We start from the raw sequence: 15,264 nt of genomic DNA, 5'->3' as shown, positions 1-15,264 counted from the left end.
ACCCTGGGTTCACAGGTACCAATTAAGCAAGAAGAGCAGAAATCTCAGTTTACCACTGGCCTGACCAATGCCAGAGGGGAAGAGTGTGTTGGCCAATTTCAAAATTAGATTTAAAAGAAGAAGAGCTGGTTAATATGAACCAGTAAGCCTCGCTAGGCTGAAAAATGATGAAATAGCCCTCTGTGTGTTCCTGCCTTCCCCTTTTATACATATGTCACGAATAATTAACTGGTTCTTTGTCTTCAGCCCTTGATGAATTCTGGGGTGTAGTAACAGGAGTAGCCGATGGTATCTTGACTGTTCTCCCTTCAGACAATACTACACTCTTGCATGTAATCCTATGATGGCACAAAGCAGGTTCTCCTTATCCTCCCCATCAGGTTTCTATCCTGTCTTCTTCCTGTGCATGTAATTATCTACTGGAGTCACGTTCATGGAAGCAATAAGCACATACACCACTCAGCAGCACCGTTCAGACTGGCAGAGCTGCTAATGTTGGGCTATAATTACACAGTAGAAATCCTTCAGCAGCAGTCAGCAGCCCTGGACAATAACAGCAAACAAGTAATACCTTGTAGGCCAGCTTACCCATTAGTTTTTTGTAATTTTTGTGGTCATGAGTCATGTGGGAGGTAACATATCACATACAAGTGTTGGGCCTGGAGACCAATGGAGCAGACAGTATTTTTTCTTTGGCTGTAATCTGAGCCACCCTCAAGAGACAAGGTGGGTTATCACTGTCCTGGTAGTCATGCAGGTGGCCGGGCACACTGACGATCCACCATGACCAGGAGTTAGGGAGTTGCCAAAGCAAATGAAACACAAGACAGGAGGTACATGAATAAATCTGGTCTACCAGCACTGCAGGCAAACACAATCCATGCTGGGAACAAGCAACAGAGAATGTGATCCCATCCCACCCAAAGGCAGGATTGTCATATTCCACTTTCTAGCAAACCATTCAACAGTCCAAAGCTTGGGAAGTTCTGCAGGACACCTTGCACCTGTTCATGCACCTCCCGGGAGCACCATGAAGCCACAGTAATCCTGGAAGCATGACAATATTGGAGGCTGAACTAAATCACACCACTATGTGCAGGTGCCCACATTTCATTCGATGTGGTTGAAGTGGGGAAAGGCAGCCTGATGGAATCAGTGTGCACTTCTGGTGTGGACAGTCATCACAGGCTGCCAGAGGGAAGGGAGCTTTCTGTGGAAGGAGACAGAACATGGCTGGCACAGAGGGCATAGATGGGAGGGCTGGCCCTAGCCAGGGTGAGACAAGCAAGTTTACTTGAGATCTTGGGGGATGATTAAAAAATGAAACACAAAGGTAGGTCTCAAGAGTTGCACGAGCAGTCACAGTGAAGTAGCACAAACAGGTACCACTGGTCTGCATCTCCCTTCTTCTCACCCACACCCCTCATCCTGCCCCAGCTGCTGGCTCCACAGGGCCTGAGTCTCCACAGCTCCCTTCTAGGAAAGGACAGCTCCCACCCTTTGTCTCCTGCCAGGCTGGTAGGGCTCTGCCTTTCTTACACACATCCTCAGGAGTCCTGTGGACTGTCCTTGGCTGGCACTGCAAAGGCGCAAAGGGCACCCACACCTCTTCTTTCCCCTTCCTGCAGGAAGCATGTACAAAAGCGCAGTAGTGAATTTCCCCCCTCTTTCCATCACGTATTACAAGCTTTTAATGAAAGCAAATAATTAAAAAACAAATTAATAAAATAAAATTAACTGAGACATGACCTCAGCCTGGCCACTCAGAGCAAGAGGTGGGGTCTGCACCTGGTCAACTGTTGCTGCACCTATGCCACAGCATTTTATGGAGTAGTCACAGAAAAGGCAGGGTCAATGCTGCATGCTATTAATGTTTTTGGTGAAAAAACAACGCTATTTACCTGACTTTCCATTTTTTTCTTATGGCAAATTACTGGGAAGTGTTTACCTAGCTACTGGAGCTGAGAGTGAAATGAGTGTGTTGCAACAAATAAACTGCCCATTTTTTTTCCTTCAAAACAAATATAAACACAGTGGGATCAAAATCCGCTCTTTTCTTTGGTAGATGCAATGCCTGACTTGTCCCAGCTAAACACATTTCCCTCCAGCTTTGTCCGTCATTTTTCAGTGATGCTCCCAGCTAGCCTGGGATCCCAGAACAACATGGAGAAAACACAAGGATCTATCTGGGACAAACACTCCTGTGCAGAGTGACAACAAGCACAAGGCAAGGGATTACTGCAGCCTAGGGAGTGTATCCACCTCAAAAATGCTGTTGACTGCAGATGTATGAGGCAACATGTCACCATTGTAGACAGACATGTACATAGTGATGTCTGATTCAGATCACTACTAATTACTCTGGCAGGGTACTTGAGGTGCCTCAGAAAGCCAACACCCGCTGATGAGGTATGATCCTTCCTGGAGCAGTGTTCTCACACTGACTGCAGCTTGGGTGTTTCAGCTTGAGCTTGTCCTCCTGAGAAAGGGCTTGCATCTTCTTTTGGTGCTGAGCTCCCACAAGGAATGTGTTCACTGCTCTGTCATGAACTGAATGACAGCCCTGAAAGCAAGTGAATTTATGACAGTTCGATACTCAGCTATAAATAACTGCTCTTGGGGTGTGGGTTTTCACCCACTTTTGCTTGGCAGTAAATTCTCTCAGGAAGTGAAGGAAAAGTATGGTGAAATCCATGCTCTAGGCAAGGAAGAGGGAAGATGCTAGCTCTGCCTCTCTGTCCATGCAGAGACGCTCCAAACAAGACTAAAAGCGAAAAAGGCAAGAAGAAATGATGGATGTGAAATGCACAAGAGAAATATAACTAAATATCAGAGGGCTAAAAAAACATCGAGGAAGAGACGTGCACTTGAAGCACCCCTTCTCCATGGCTGGGGCTTCCATTCCTAACTGTGCCACCTCCAGCCCCTCCATGGCCTCTAACCCATCGCAGAGCGGCCTGTGAAGGCCACTCTGATCCAAGGCTCACTCATTTGTTCCCAGGCACAGTTCATCCTGCCCAGCCACTTCTGTATTTCAGCCACAGTAAATGAAGAGGTAAATGCCAGCTCTCCTGGACACTCCCACAGTGACACTAAACCCACATAGCACAAACACTGGTTCCTGCAGGACAGGTAGTCTTCAAAAGAGCCAGCACCCCAGGGAGTAGGTATTTAGGCATACTTGTAATTTGATTTTAAAGGTTGGAGAATCCTAGGCAAAGAGCTGGGGAAAGTAGTGTGAAAAGACCGCACTGGTTTTCTAATTGGCATCTTCTTGGCATTGTAGCAACATACATTAGCAATAGCAAAACATCCAAGACACAACATTCAACAAAAACGAGGTCAGTGGAACAAAACACATTATTGCTGAAACCAGCTTGCCTCTCAACATTAACTGTGCCATGAAAGACACTGACTCAAACCCGATAAGAGATGAAATATTAGAGGTTGCAGCACACATTTCTCAAGAGCTCCTCCATTGATCCTGCTGCCCAGTTGACGATCAGCCCCTTTGATGGCTTCCAGTTTCACCAGGGAGTCCTTTTATTTTCCACCCTGTGCTGGTTTGAGGCTTCCATATAGAAGCTTGTGCCATCCAGTGTTCACAGCAGTGCTGACTGCTCTGGTGTTTTCTGCACAATACTTACACACCCATGGCAGAGGTCTGTCACACACAGAGGCTGTGCTATTCCATCACTTGCTCACTCACTTGTTTTATACAGTTTTTTCTCAAAAAGGAAAATGCAACTATTTTTTCACGTTTTCTTTCTGGTTTTGTTTCATCTTGGTTTGGTTTTAAATCATCTTAATATTACTTGCAGAAAAAGAATTGCATTTTGGACTGATGCAAGTAGCCACAGGTGAAAGGATACTCTCATTCAAATATTGTACTGAGGTCACACAGCACAAGGAAGTCAATTAAAGTATTTTTATCACTGTTATGGTTAAGACTCTTGAAAAAAAACCCAGTATTTTGCATTTCCTGACACACGAAGATGATCTAAGTTCCAGCACTGGGAGTGAAGACCTTTGTTTCTTTGCTCCTATGGAAAAAGCACATCAAAAGGGCACTACTGCTTGTCTAGGTGCCCTCTGGGGGGACCGTGCTCCAAGAGAAACAATTGAGCAGATGCCTGCAGGTGGATTCAGAGCAATGACAAAGTTAGGAAACCCACCAATTTGTGTAAGGAAAAAAAAAATCTTCTGGCTGCAGCTGAAAAAGTGCTCTTGATGTTTAACAATGTTGACCCTCAAAGTTCTCCAAAAAATATGAGGTAGACTCTGGCTGTTTCTCTAGAGAAAATAATGCCAGATCTATACTCTGAAATACCGAGTTTTCTGCTGGGCTGTTGGGGTCCACTCCAGCTAGCCATAGACCCTTGCCCACACGATACTTCATAGACAAAGGTAAAAGATTGAGAAGCGCTCTTCTCCATATGGTAAACGTTCTCCCTTATTCCAAGAGACACACCAGGTGGACAAACCCGTGGGAGAAAGAGGGCGTTTCCTGGTGGCAGGGAACGTTTATACCCTGGGGATGGGGACAGAGGAAGATGCCTACAGCCAATGGGATACCAGTGAGGAGTGGCTAGGGGAGGGTCTCTTCACTCAGGAAGAGACCACCAGGGGATACTGGGGTGGGTGAGGGAAAGACCATGTGATGGGGGAAAGGGATAACAAACCATGTGATATAACATAAGCTATACAGTGCAATATAAAACTATTCTGTGCAAATTCCCAATCACCCCGTGCAAAAGAACCACTAAATTAACTAGTGCACCACAACACCACTGAAAACTGGAAAATTAAGGTTAGGGACAGGGTGGTTCATTAATGATAAATCATCATGACACTCTTTTATTTGCAGGGAAACTAGAAAGTTTCTCTTCTCAGGTGTATCAAGGTCTTCAGGAGGAAATGATTGCACACACAGTTGCTGAGTCTGCTACAGATAATTATAATCTGTTTTTTCCACTGAAGTAAACTCCCTCATCCTTTTGCAGTTCAACTCAGGTGATAGTTTTCAACACTTACATCATCATCATAAAAAGGAGTGTCCAAAGTCCTGCAGGGACTGGGAGGGGCAAGCAGCGGGCATCAACTCTGCCTCCTGCCCAGGAACATCAACAGCACCTGGCAGGTGATAAGCAGCATTCAGCCTGGGTAGGGGCAATATCCAAGCAGCAAAATCAGTTCTGCAGCAGTTCCAAGCAGGTCCTGAAGCAAAATAAATCCACTGAATTTTGAAATAGACTTCTACTTGAAAGAGAAAAGTTAGCATGGAGGAGAAGCTGGGAGAATCAAAAGGGTTGCCAGTGTGGGCTGCCCTTGCAGAGTGAAGAGGAAACATCATCCCATCCCAAGCCATCTCATCACTGCTGCCATTTGAGGGAACCCAGGAACACTTACCCTTGGAGCAGATCCAAAGAAGGGGAGTGACTGGCCCAGGCACCACAAGGATTGAGGGATCCCCAGCAAGGAAGCGTGGGGAGCTCACCCTGTTCCCTGCACCCTCACACAGTCCTCTGGGTCAGATCAGTACAAGGATTTAGCTGCCTACAAATGCAAATCAGGCGCAACGTGGTGTTTCCCAAAGCATTTGCATCTCAGACACCCACATATTCCTAAAACTCTCCCCTTCCGCCTATGCACTCTGCGTTAGTTTCTTCACTTCTAAAATGGATATGGTAATTACCCGCCTCTCTGGCAGCAGCAGCAGGAGAGGAGATACCTGCTCTGCTGCCATTACCTCCACGGTGGCAGCACCACATCCCCTTCCCATTCCCCCTCTGCACCACGTGCCAGGCAATGCTGGCTACTCCATCAGCACCTGCAATTTCATCTGGAGACTTTGGGAGAGGAGAGAAATGCCAGCTCTGCATCCAGCCCTGTTTAAGATGATGTTTTGGGATGATGTTTCCTGACCATTACCTCAATATCTTCAGGTTCTGCCTCAGGAAAACTTCAGGCTCCCCAGACCAGCAGCACATCTAATCATTGTGTTTCACACACACAGCTGCTGGCAGGCATGTGACTGGCACTTGCCAGAAATACCATGGGGTCATGAGCGTGCACTGCAGGGAAATGAAATCTGAGTGGGTGCCTTTCAAGGAAACCACAAGCCTTTGGGTGCCCCAGCAGTCACACAGCTCAAGAGAATCAGTCCCCTGTGTGAATTTTTTGCAGTGTATTTTTCCTGCACTGTCAGCCTTTTGTACTTCCCCTTCATAGCTAAGCCATGTCTTCATCTCTTCTTGGCAGTGCTCATTTCTCACAGTAAGAGAATATCATCAAAACCTAAGAATAACAAACAGAAGTGTTTTTTTGCCAATCAGCATAAAGCAATCTCACATAAAACTGACCTTCTGGATAGCGCTTTATGTTCTATTTACTCAAACATAAAATCCTATTTTCCTTTAAATAGGAAAGAGGGAAGTGTACAGACAAAGGGGTTCCACTTCAGGAACACAGAATTACAAAGAGAGTTCATCAATTCAGTTTGCAGGCTGAGCGCAGCAATTAAAATATCACAACACAAGCAGGAATCTATATGCTCAAGCAAACACTCCAGCTGATCATCCACCTACTTCAGGCAGGTAATCCATCAGGTCTGGCCACTCCGACACTTTTGAAAACTTGTGCAAATAAAAGCAGTAGGCAGTGCAGCAAGTTAGACCTTGAGGCAGGTGCATTGGCTTGTTGGCAGAGCAACATACCTGACCTAAAAGCTTGCAGGTCAAAGAGGGAGCCCTCAAGACTGAGCTCACAGAGTAGCACATGTGGCAGGGTCATAGTCTTAAATTCCAGGTGCTCAGGTGCTTCTAAACATCTCAGACACAAAAGGTACCACCAAAGCAGCAATGCAGCAAGCATGAGGATGCAGCTCCCCTTGGCTGCAGTAGATGTGGCCCATTCCATAAAGGCTCTCAGGGAGGTGCAGAGTGTAGTACGCTAAATTAGCAGAAACACTGCAGCACACTTATTAATGCAGCTGGTGAGCTGCTGGACTCACAGAAATTCCACAGAGCATGGTGGAAATAAACTCTCCTCAGCTGCAGACCTGTTTGCTCATTCCAGCTCTGATTTTTCCATTCCAGCTCTGATTTTTCATCCATGTCAGGCTCATCCTGAAATAGGGAGCACCATATGGTGATGGTGCAGTGGTCCTGAGCTTTTTGCCACAAGCCAAACACAGAACAGCCCTGGAGTTTTAACCCAGCCCATGGTGCTGCCTCCTGGGTGTCTGCTACCAGTGTTTTTTTCTCATGTGAACACTCAAAAAACTGTTTGGTTTCTAACCATGCCAAGATACACAAAACCATTGGAAGATACTAACAATGGAGAGCTGAGCTGTAGTGATTAATAAAGACACCAGATCCTTCAGACTTTCCTTAGGAAATACAGCAGAGACCTGAGTCACCGGCTGCTCACAGTATTTGCTGTAGCAGTGGCACTCAGCAGCACCTTGCAACACCTCTGCTGGCTCGGCCACCTCGCCTGCCTGGGAGTTTCACTACAGCCTATGAGAGTTATGCTCCAAATTATTCTGGAGGATTGAAAAATTGCCCAAACCAGTGTTTCTTGACTAGCAGACTGGCTTGTGGAGTATGTGCTTCAAATCTCATGCCATGTGGAGGAATGTCAGGGTACCCAGACCCAGGAGTCACATGAAGAAAGCCACAAGAGGCCTGGTCATTAAAAGGTCTCAGGGATTAGCTGCTAGGCAGGATCTTTCTTCTATTTGCACAGTGTCTGAAACATCCCATGTTCATAAGTGGGTGCTGATGGAAAGAGAGTGAGAAACAAGGCATGCACTGCCCAGCCTCTCTCTTGGCGGGTCATCTTTTTCAGAAATTCTTCTTTTTCCTATAAGGTGTACATGCATTTGTGCTCACAGATAGCTTATCTGTCCAGTTCATCCTCAGCCCTGGGCCTCCAGCTGCATGCACTGCCTGCTGATCAGCAGCAAACCTGCAGGTTCCCTTGGGCAAAACATAAGGGGAAAAAAAAAAAGAACATCAGGACTACAAGGGGTCTGAGGTCAATGGGTCTCCCAGCAGACAGCCTGCCCACTACCTGGCAACTCCCACTGCAAATACCCTTGCAGCAGAACCTGCTTTTCCTTAACCAGCCACAGGAACAGACTTGGGCCAGAGAAGCAAGTGACAAAATTCCTGCTCATTTCAATGAGAAGCAGCAGGCCAAGCTCCAATGCTCCAGATATTCCTGCCAGACACCAATGCAGATTTTTTTCAAAGCTGGTTCCTGTTGTAGTAGAAGACACAAAGCTGGCTTCTTCTGGCATCCAGAAGACTCTCCTTAGAGAGAAAGGATAATTAAAGACTTTGGTAGTTATTTGTGCAGCCTGGTCTTATGCTGCTCACTCCTCTCACAAATGACAACCACAAGCACGGTGGAGGTGGCTAGGGCAGAGGCAGAGCCCTGAGATGGGTCTGGCTCAGCAAATGCTGCCTAAGACTTACCATGGGCCAGGGCTCAAACTTCTTCAACATCCACCCCTCCTCAGTGTTAGCTCCTGTTTTGCTGACAGTTGCAGCTGTGGAGAGCCTTTTGCTGATTCACAGGCTTTGCAAGCGTTATTATTAGCTTATGGAGATGAAATGGCTGTTGATTTGAAAAGATTTGGTAGAAAACCAGGGCAGGGTGACCTGAAACTGGGAGGATTTCATTTTCTTGATGGCAAATGTCAAGCCCATCATGCTTTGCCTATATGCACATACAAGCTGATGAGGATTAATGCATGAGAACTATTGCCACTATTAAAACAGCAGCACCCTCCCCCTGAAGAAAAAACGAGAGAAAAAAGAAATCCTTTTACATGGATCCCCCTCCCCCTAATAAACAGGAAGCTAGGACCTGGGGGTGACAGTTCTGGGGGATAAGGGAGTGAGGATGATGGTCACTGACATGACGTGTCCACCTGCTCTGGCTGGCTGTGTTTTATTATGCAATATTGTCTCCTTGCAAAAATGCTCAGTGTCTTTATCCTCCATCTTCCACAGTCATCTTAATCCTTCAGAGCAAGACCTCTTGTAGTAGTAGGTGGGAAATGGAGTCAGATGTTTCCTGAACTGTCCTATAAAATTTCTCTGCTAGAGGGTTTAAGCAGCACTGATGCCATGGGAGAAACAGCAGGAGTGGCTACACAGTCCCTCCACCACCTCAGCAAAACAGTATAGGAAACCAAAGAGAATAATATATTCTGTAACAATTTATTTGCACAAATCATCCAACTCCAGAAGCAAATCGGATTGCTTCCTTGGTACCTAATTAAGTTGATTTGCTCTTCCTCAGACACATGGGAGTAGGATTGGTTGCTGTCACAGCCTTGACAGACTTTTCAGGACTCCAAACAGATTCCCACCTGGCTCCCTGTGTGGGTATCAAAGGGAAGGATTGCTTTTAGTAGCTGGTCCTTGGGAAACACTCCTTGACCAACCACTGCACCAAGAGCTCAGAGCTGAAGTCCCTGCTGGTGTGGCACCCCAGGGTCAGCATTTGGGCTGGTGCTGTTCAGCCTGGGCTGTGCTTGACACACCAATCCAGCTCTGCATCCTCCTGCCGAGGGAAACAAGAGCGCTGCAGTGCTCCAGGCAGGCTCATGCTCAGCTGTATGCATCTGCCTGATGGATTCAGCCTGCGGAGCTACTCACACAGCTCTCCTGAATTTCTGCTCATCTCAGTGAAAGAAGAGACATCAGCAACAGAGCTGACAGCTGAAGCCAGACCTGTTCAGATCTGCTGCCACTGCCAAGCCTGGTTCAGGAATCTCTCTCTGAATTTCCATTTGGACCCACAGAATTAGTTTCAGTACAAGAGGGCAGCAATAACGCACCTAATTTGTTTCACCCTGGAATACACTGTCATTTAAAAGCCTGGAATATTTATTGTCGGCAAAGAGATATTGATTGCTTAGCCACAGGCAGAGTAAAAATCATTGAGGGGGAAAAAAAGAACAAGCAACAAAACAAACCAGCAAAATTGCTCTGGTGGCTTCCTTCCACACTAGTGTGCGATGCACTGCCTCAGTTTTTACTGCCTTCCAGCATCCCTCAGCCCTCACAATCTTCCAGGGCACAAAAAAATGGCCTTTCCCTTTGAATTTATTGGAGAATGGATTCCAGCAGCTCCCGGGCACTTTATCACCTTCCTGCAGGGGAACATAAAACAGGGCCCTTGTCTCTGCCTGTGCCGTAGGAACAAATAAATAAGGGCAGCTCCCTGCAGCTCCGCCACCGGCTCATCCACGCGCAGGAGCTGGCTGCATTGTACCAGCGAGCTCCAGCTGCGCAGTTCAGAGCTAGCTCGGCTCTGAACTGCCCACAGCCCCTGGATGTTTGGAGCCAGTTATTTCCTTCTTAGGGTTTGTCCAACAGGAAGGCTGTTCCCCACCCCTAAAACCTGGTTAAAAGCTAATGGTCCATTGTGGTTCCTGTAAAAGATGGATTTCCCTGCTAATGGGGGCTGCCGGCTTTCTTGTGGTGGCGGCGATTCCAGCGCTGCTTGGACGCTGCAGTTGGGTGCATGTGGCCGGAGTGGTTTCCTTTCAGCAAATTGCATTTTAATAGCCTGAGGACAATCGCTCTCCTCACTGGGGTGCTGCAGTGGCCCTGTGGCAAGCCTCGCTGTCGCTCCATTTGCCACAAAACCCCTCGCGCTGGCTTCCTCGGTGGCCTGGGCTCCGGCACAGCGGCACCGGCGCCTTCTGGGGCAGCTGTGGGGCAGCTCCACACAGGGACTCACCGGCAGGAGAAAGTGCGGCTGGTCCTGCGGGCAGTGGCCTGGCCATTCCCTGGCATGGGGGCTGGGATAAAACCTCCTGGGCGAGTGCGCAGTGCTGCAGGGCTCAGAGAATTGCCGTGAGGGCAGGCGAGCCGCCTCACCGCTGCTGGCCAGAGCCCGCTCCAGCCCCAGCGCAGAGATGGCCGCGCTGCCTCCCTCAGGCCCCGGGGAGAGGCAGGGTGGCGCCGGGCCGCTTGGTGAGATAAAGCGGGGCTGTCCCCCTGCACCGGCAGCCAGGCCTCTGTAATCTGTCCCCTGGCACCCATCCATGGCCATCCCAGCACAGCTGGGCACGAGGATTGCAGCCATGCAAGGTGACTACGGCCGCGCACAAAGACTGAGGCCAAGCATGAGGGTTGCAGTGGTGCAGCCGCTCCAAAAAGCCCAGGCATCGGCAGAGTGAGAGACTGAAATGTCAGCAAGGTCGTGCTGGCATCCAGGGGAGAGCAAGATCCCGGCACAGCCACGCTCCCCGCTGCTCTTCCCAGCAGCCTCTTTGCTGGAGTGAGAAGGACGCAAATTAGCGCCTCCGTGGGTCTTTGCCACCCACCTCTGGAGATAGGCTAGGCGTTCCTCAAGGTTTTGATTATTCTAATTTTTTTGCCTGGTTTTAAAGGGTGAAAAAAAATAACACAAGGTGCCACCCGTATTTCCAAAATAAGAAATGTGGACTAACCTGTCAGTTCATTCACAAGGGACAATTTGTTGTGTTCCCATCAAGACATCCTATTTATTTTTTTTTTATAAGTACTGTCTTTTCTCAGCGTAACCTTATTGATTATTCTTTTCCAAAAGCTTTAGATAATTATTTGGTTCAACATTTATCACTTAAAGAGTAATTCATGTGCTAATATGCATAATCCAACAGCACAGTTTAATTGCAAGATCTTAGCACTGCAGTTGAACTGCATTGTTGGGTTTAATTTCTCTTATTCTTTTATGGGCTCTAATTAGCCCCATGCAAAAACAGACTTTCTAGATGTTAGCAGCTCTGAAAGCCTTTAGCAAAAGCTACTGGGGTTCAAGTGTTTTGTTCTACTAAAAACACTGAGAGAACATGAACGTGTAATTTCACTTACAAAAGTATTTCAGAAAGGAAAGTGGTTTGGAGTCAGGCTTTTAAAAATAACTATTTTAGGAAGTTAAAGCATTTTACAAAACAAAAAGTCATCATCCCTCAAGTCTGTCTCTGCAGTGAAACCACCACCAGCTACTGAAATGTTTGTGCTGGTATTTTCAAAATTTGGGGGGAGGGTATGGATTTCTCTTCTTGCCTTAGCATCACTAAAAGGAATAGAAATTGAAAGTACACAAGGTAAACCATCTGCTTATGAAAGACCTGAGCAAGGGCTTTGGGTGCCCCAGTGCCCCAGATCATGTCTGGGCTTCCCAGTCATGCCATGCGAGACCGCGTCTCTGCTGTAGATGTAAGATTTTTTCCACAAACAGAATAGTAGCATTTTCAAGACAATCTCAGTCTAAAGCAAACAAACGTGCTTTAAGGATCCTAAATTCTATGCAAGCTCACTTGTCTAAAGTACACAGGGGCTTGGGAGTGCTACTGATGCCTCTGGGCTTTTTAGAAGCATCTAAACAGAGTGAGGACATGGTGTTTATCCTTAGGTCCTGTGAGACAATGAGATGCAAGATACTTTTGTGATACTTCTGTAGTCTGACAGCAGCCATGGAGTTGGCTGTGACTTGGATGTGGTGCTTCCTTGCCCTGAGAGAGGACAGTGAGGGAGGACAACTGAGCGCTCTGGGGCAAGATGGATTTACTCTCTGCTGAACTCCAGAGCTCTTGCTCACACCCAGCACGCTACAGACTCCTCACAAGCACCAAGACAACTTCTTTCTTTCAGCCCCTCTGCTTCTGCCTGCGTGAGAAGCTGTGTACCAGGGAAGCACTGGCTGCATGCAGATCGTGGAGGGCTCTCATTTCACCACCTGACACATAAAAGCAAAAAATAAAGAAGTCAGAAACATTATCACCATGGAACTGTTCTGGATGAATTTCATCTGAGATTAAAACCAAACCAGGAGCATTTTCAGCATGGCAGGCATTTTCTTTAGCTTCCAGAAAAGAAAAACATGAGTCAACAGGCTAAAGAAATCTCAGAAACAGGTGGTGAGAGACACTGTATGGAGTTCAGTATTTGTGCAGTTGCTCTGGTTCTTACATAGGCCTGTGTTAAATGAACCAAAATACCACTCTGTTTTTGTGGTTGACATATATATACTGTCTTACAAGCAATGGGCATCTACCATAGCTATGCTGCAGTGATGGTTATTCATTTAATAAGACAGTCTCTTAAATCTCCTCTCTATAACCTTTAAGAAAATCACAGCGTGACCAAATAATCTCCTTTCTACTACTTTTAAGAAAATAAAATTAAGAAAAAAACACAAAAACCCACAACATTCTTTTGGGCTTGGTTGAGGTGGGCTTTTTTCTGGTTCTTCTGGACATCAAAGAGAACAAAATTAGGAAAATCCTTGAGTCCAACTGCTTCTGTATCCCTCCTAACTGAACTGCACAGGAGCCTGTCTCTATATCACTTTCAAGCTGCTTTAGCTAAATTGCTTCAGGATACAAGAGGTTAAAGCACCCTGCTGGGCAGAAATCTTTTACTTTAAAGGTCTAGCAGTCTTTCTCTTAATCTGCAGAGTGGAGCTGTGATCATACAACAGCTAAAGTCATGAGCTTGTTAATGCTAAAATGACAGATGTTATAACAACAGGATATTTATTAAGTTTCCCATTACCCTGCTGGGTTGTCAGACCCCGATTTCTTTCTAAGACTGCTTTTTGGTTTTTAATAACCAAAAGTTAACAGAAGTCTGTTTCCAGCCTTCTAACAAGAAGTCCTGTGAAAGGAAAAAAACTAAAAAGAAAATATTTATAAACTCTCTGTCTCAGCTTGACTCCTGTTACAGGAGGAGGCAGTACTACTAATTCTGTCTTGTCTTTCTGCCTCCATGTTATGGTATAGATTGTTTTAGAGTATGTATAGTTTTAACCTTTTACCTAAACACTATGCAGCATTGCATGAAAAGTCAGAGTCCATGTGATTCCGAAGTCCTGGAGACTTTAGTACCTATTAATTATTTAGTGAAGCACTGCAAACTCTCTTGTGGTGAGTGTTTTTCCTCATTGCCAGATTAGAAAGCATCCAGCAGCCCTGCCTGGAGGATACCTACCTCTATGATCAGTGCTATGCTGGGAGGAGACAACTCCTGCCCAAGCAGGACTTGGAAGTTACTGTGGAAAAAGCAGACAGCCTAGAAAAGCCACGTGCACAAGAAAACAAGAAATAACCAGGTTTAAGCAGTTATTTCTGCATAAATTGGGTTCCAAGACTCATTCATCAATTCTAAACTCAGTAAAGTGTTAATCCCAGAACAACTGGAGCGGCAGCCCAGTATCAGAGTTGTTACAACTCTGTGCCCTTTCCACCCCTTACTCCCTTCACACCTATGCCACACATGCTCTGGATGTGGCGGCCTTTCCTATAGGCTCAGGGAAGTTTCAGACATTGAGGGCTGGGCAATGCTGTGCATGCATTTGTAGGTAGGTGAGTGTTGTGTGACAGGAGCTGCTCAGAGCACAGATTACCTGGCCTGCATGTCCCAGCTCGTGGCAGTCATGCTCTCACTTCTCCCATATGCTGTGGCCCTAAAATTGATGCAGCACAGCCAGGATCAGCCAAGAGCAATCCAGGCCTCTCTGAGGAAGACTGCTAGTTTTCCATCCCTCAGGTTGGGTCAGTTTGCAGTCTGACCCAAGAGAGGATGGCTTCCTTCCTTAGCACAGCTGTAGTCCTGCTGGATGCTTCTTGAGATTTCTACAAGTCACCCCCCATATCTATTTCTGAGGCCATCCTTAAACTGAAATTTTAGCTTTCGGGGGAATCTGAAATCCATATGGAGATAAGACCCCTCAGAGAACTACAGCTTCTACTGTGGTCACATTTGCAAGTCTCAGTGAGTACTTTGTATTTCTTTAAGCAATATTTAGCAGAGTTTGAGGGATGAAAAGCATGACAGAGGTCAGAGCCCTGCATGTGCTATGAACAGAGAGCACTTTTCACCTGTCAGAGATCCCAATAAAAGGCAGGCTCTTATATTCATAATCTACTTATCAGAGATGAAAACTGAGATGTAAAACATGCTCTAAGGGGTCCTGCAGCAATTATTACCATCCTATTCAATTTACTTAGTAAACATCTTGGACTTATCAAAAAGCACATCAGTGAAATTTCAATGAATATTAAGTTTTCCTCCTCTACATATGAGTGGCTTTGTTTGGGGTTAGTCACAGATACAGAAAGTAAAATTAAAAAAAAAAAAAAATTTTAAAAAAACCCCATAAAACAAAACACACAAACAAACAAAACAACCTGACCAAAATCCAAGAGCCCAACTTTTTAACAAAGACTTAAAGTGTTGAGAATTAATCTAG

At 46.2% G+C, this 15,264-nt stretch overlaps 1 protein-coding gene across 1 annotated transcript; it reads right to left on the bottom strand.

Moving 5' to 3' along the window:
• Positions 1-9,219: 9,219 nt before the first annotated feature.
• LOC121340655 lies at positions 9,220-11,073 on the bottom strand. Its single transcript, XM_041413552.1, has 2 exons — positions 9,995-11,073; positions 9,220-9,393 (listed from the first exon to the last, which is right to left on the bottom strand). Exon 1 carries the CDS (start codon positions 11,071-11,073, stop codon positions 10,369-10,371), a length of 705 nt encoding a protein of 234 aa, XP_041269486.1. The 3' UTR covers positions 9,220-9,393; positions 9,995-10,368.
• Positions 11,074-15,264: the final 4,191 nt, after the last annotated feature.

This window comes from Onychostruthus taczanowskii, unplaced genomic scaffold (genome assembly GCF_017590055.1).
Source record: "Onychostruthus taczanowskii isolate IOZ18803 unplaced genomic scaffold, ASM1759005v1 scaffold42, whole genome shotgun sequence".
Classification (NCBI taxonomy): domain Eukaryota; kingdom Metazoa; phylum Chordata; class Aves; order Passeriformes; family Passeridae; genus Onychostruthus; species Onychostruthus taczanowskii.
Note: the sequence above shows the minus strand (reverse complement) of the source record. Positions and strands in the feature narration are given on the sequence as shown.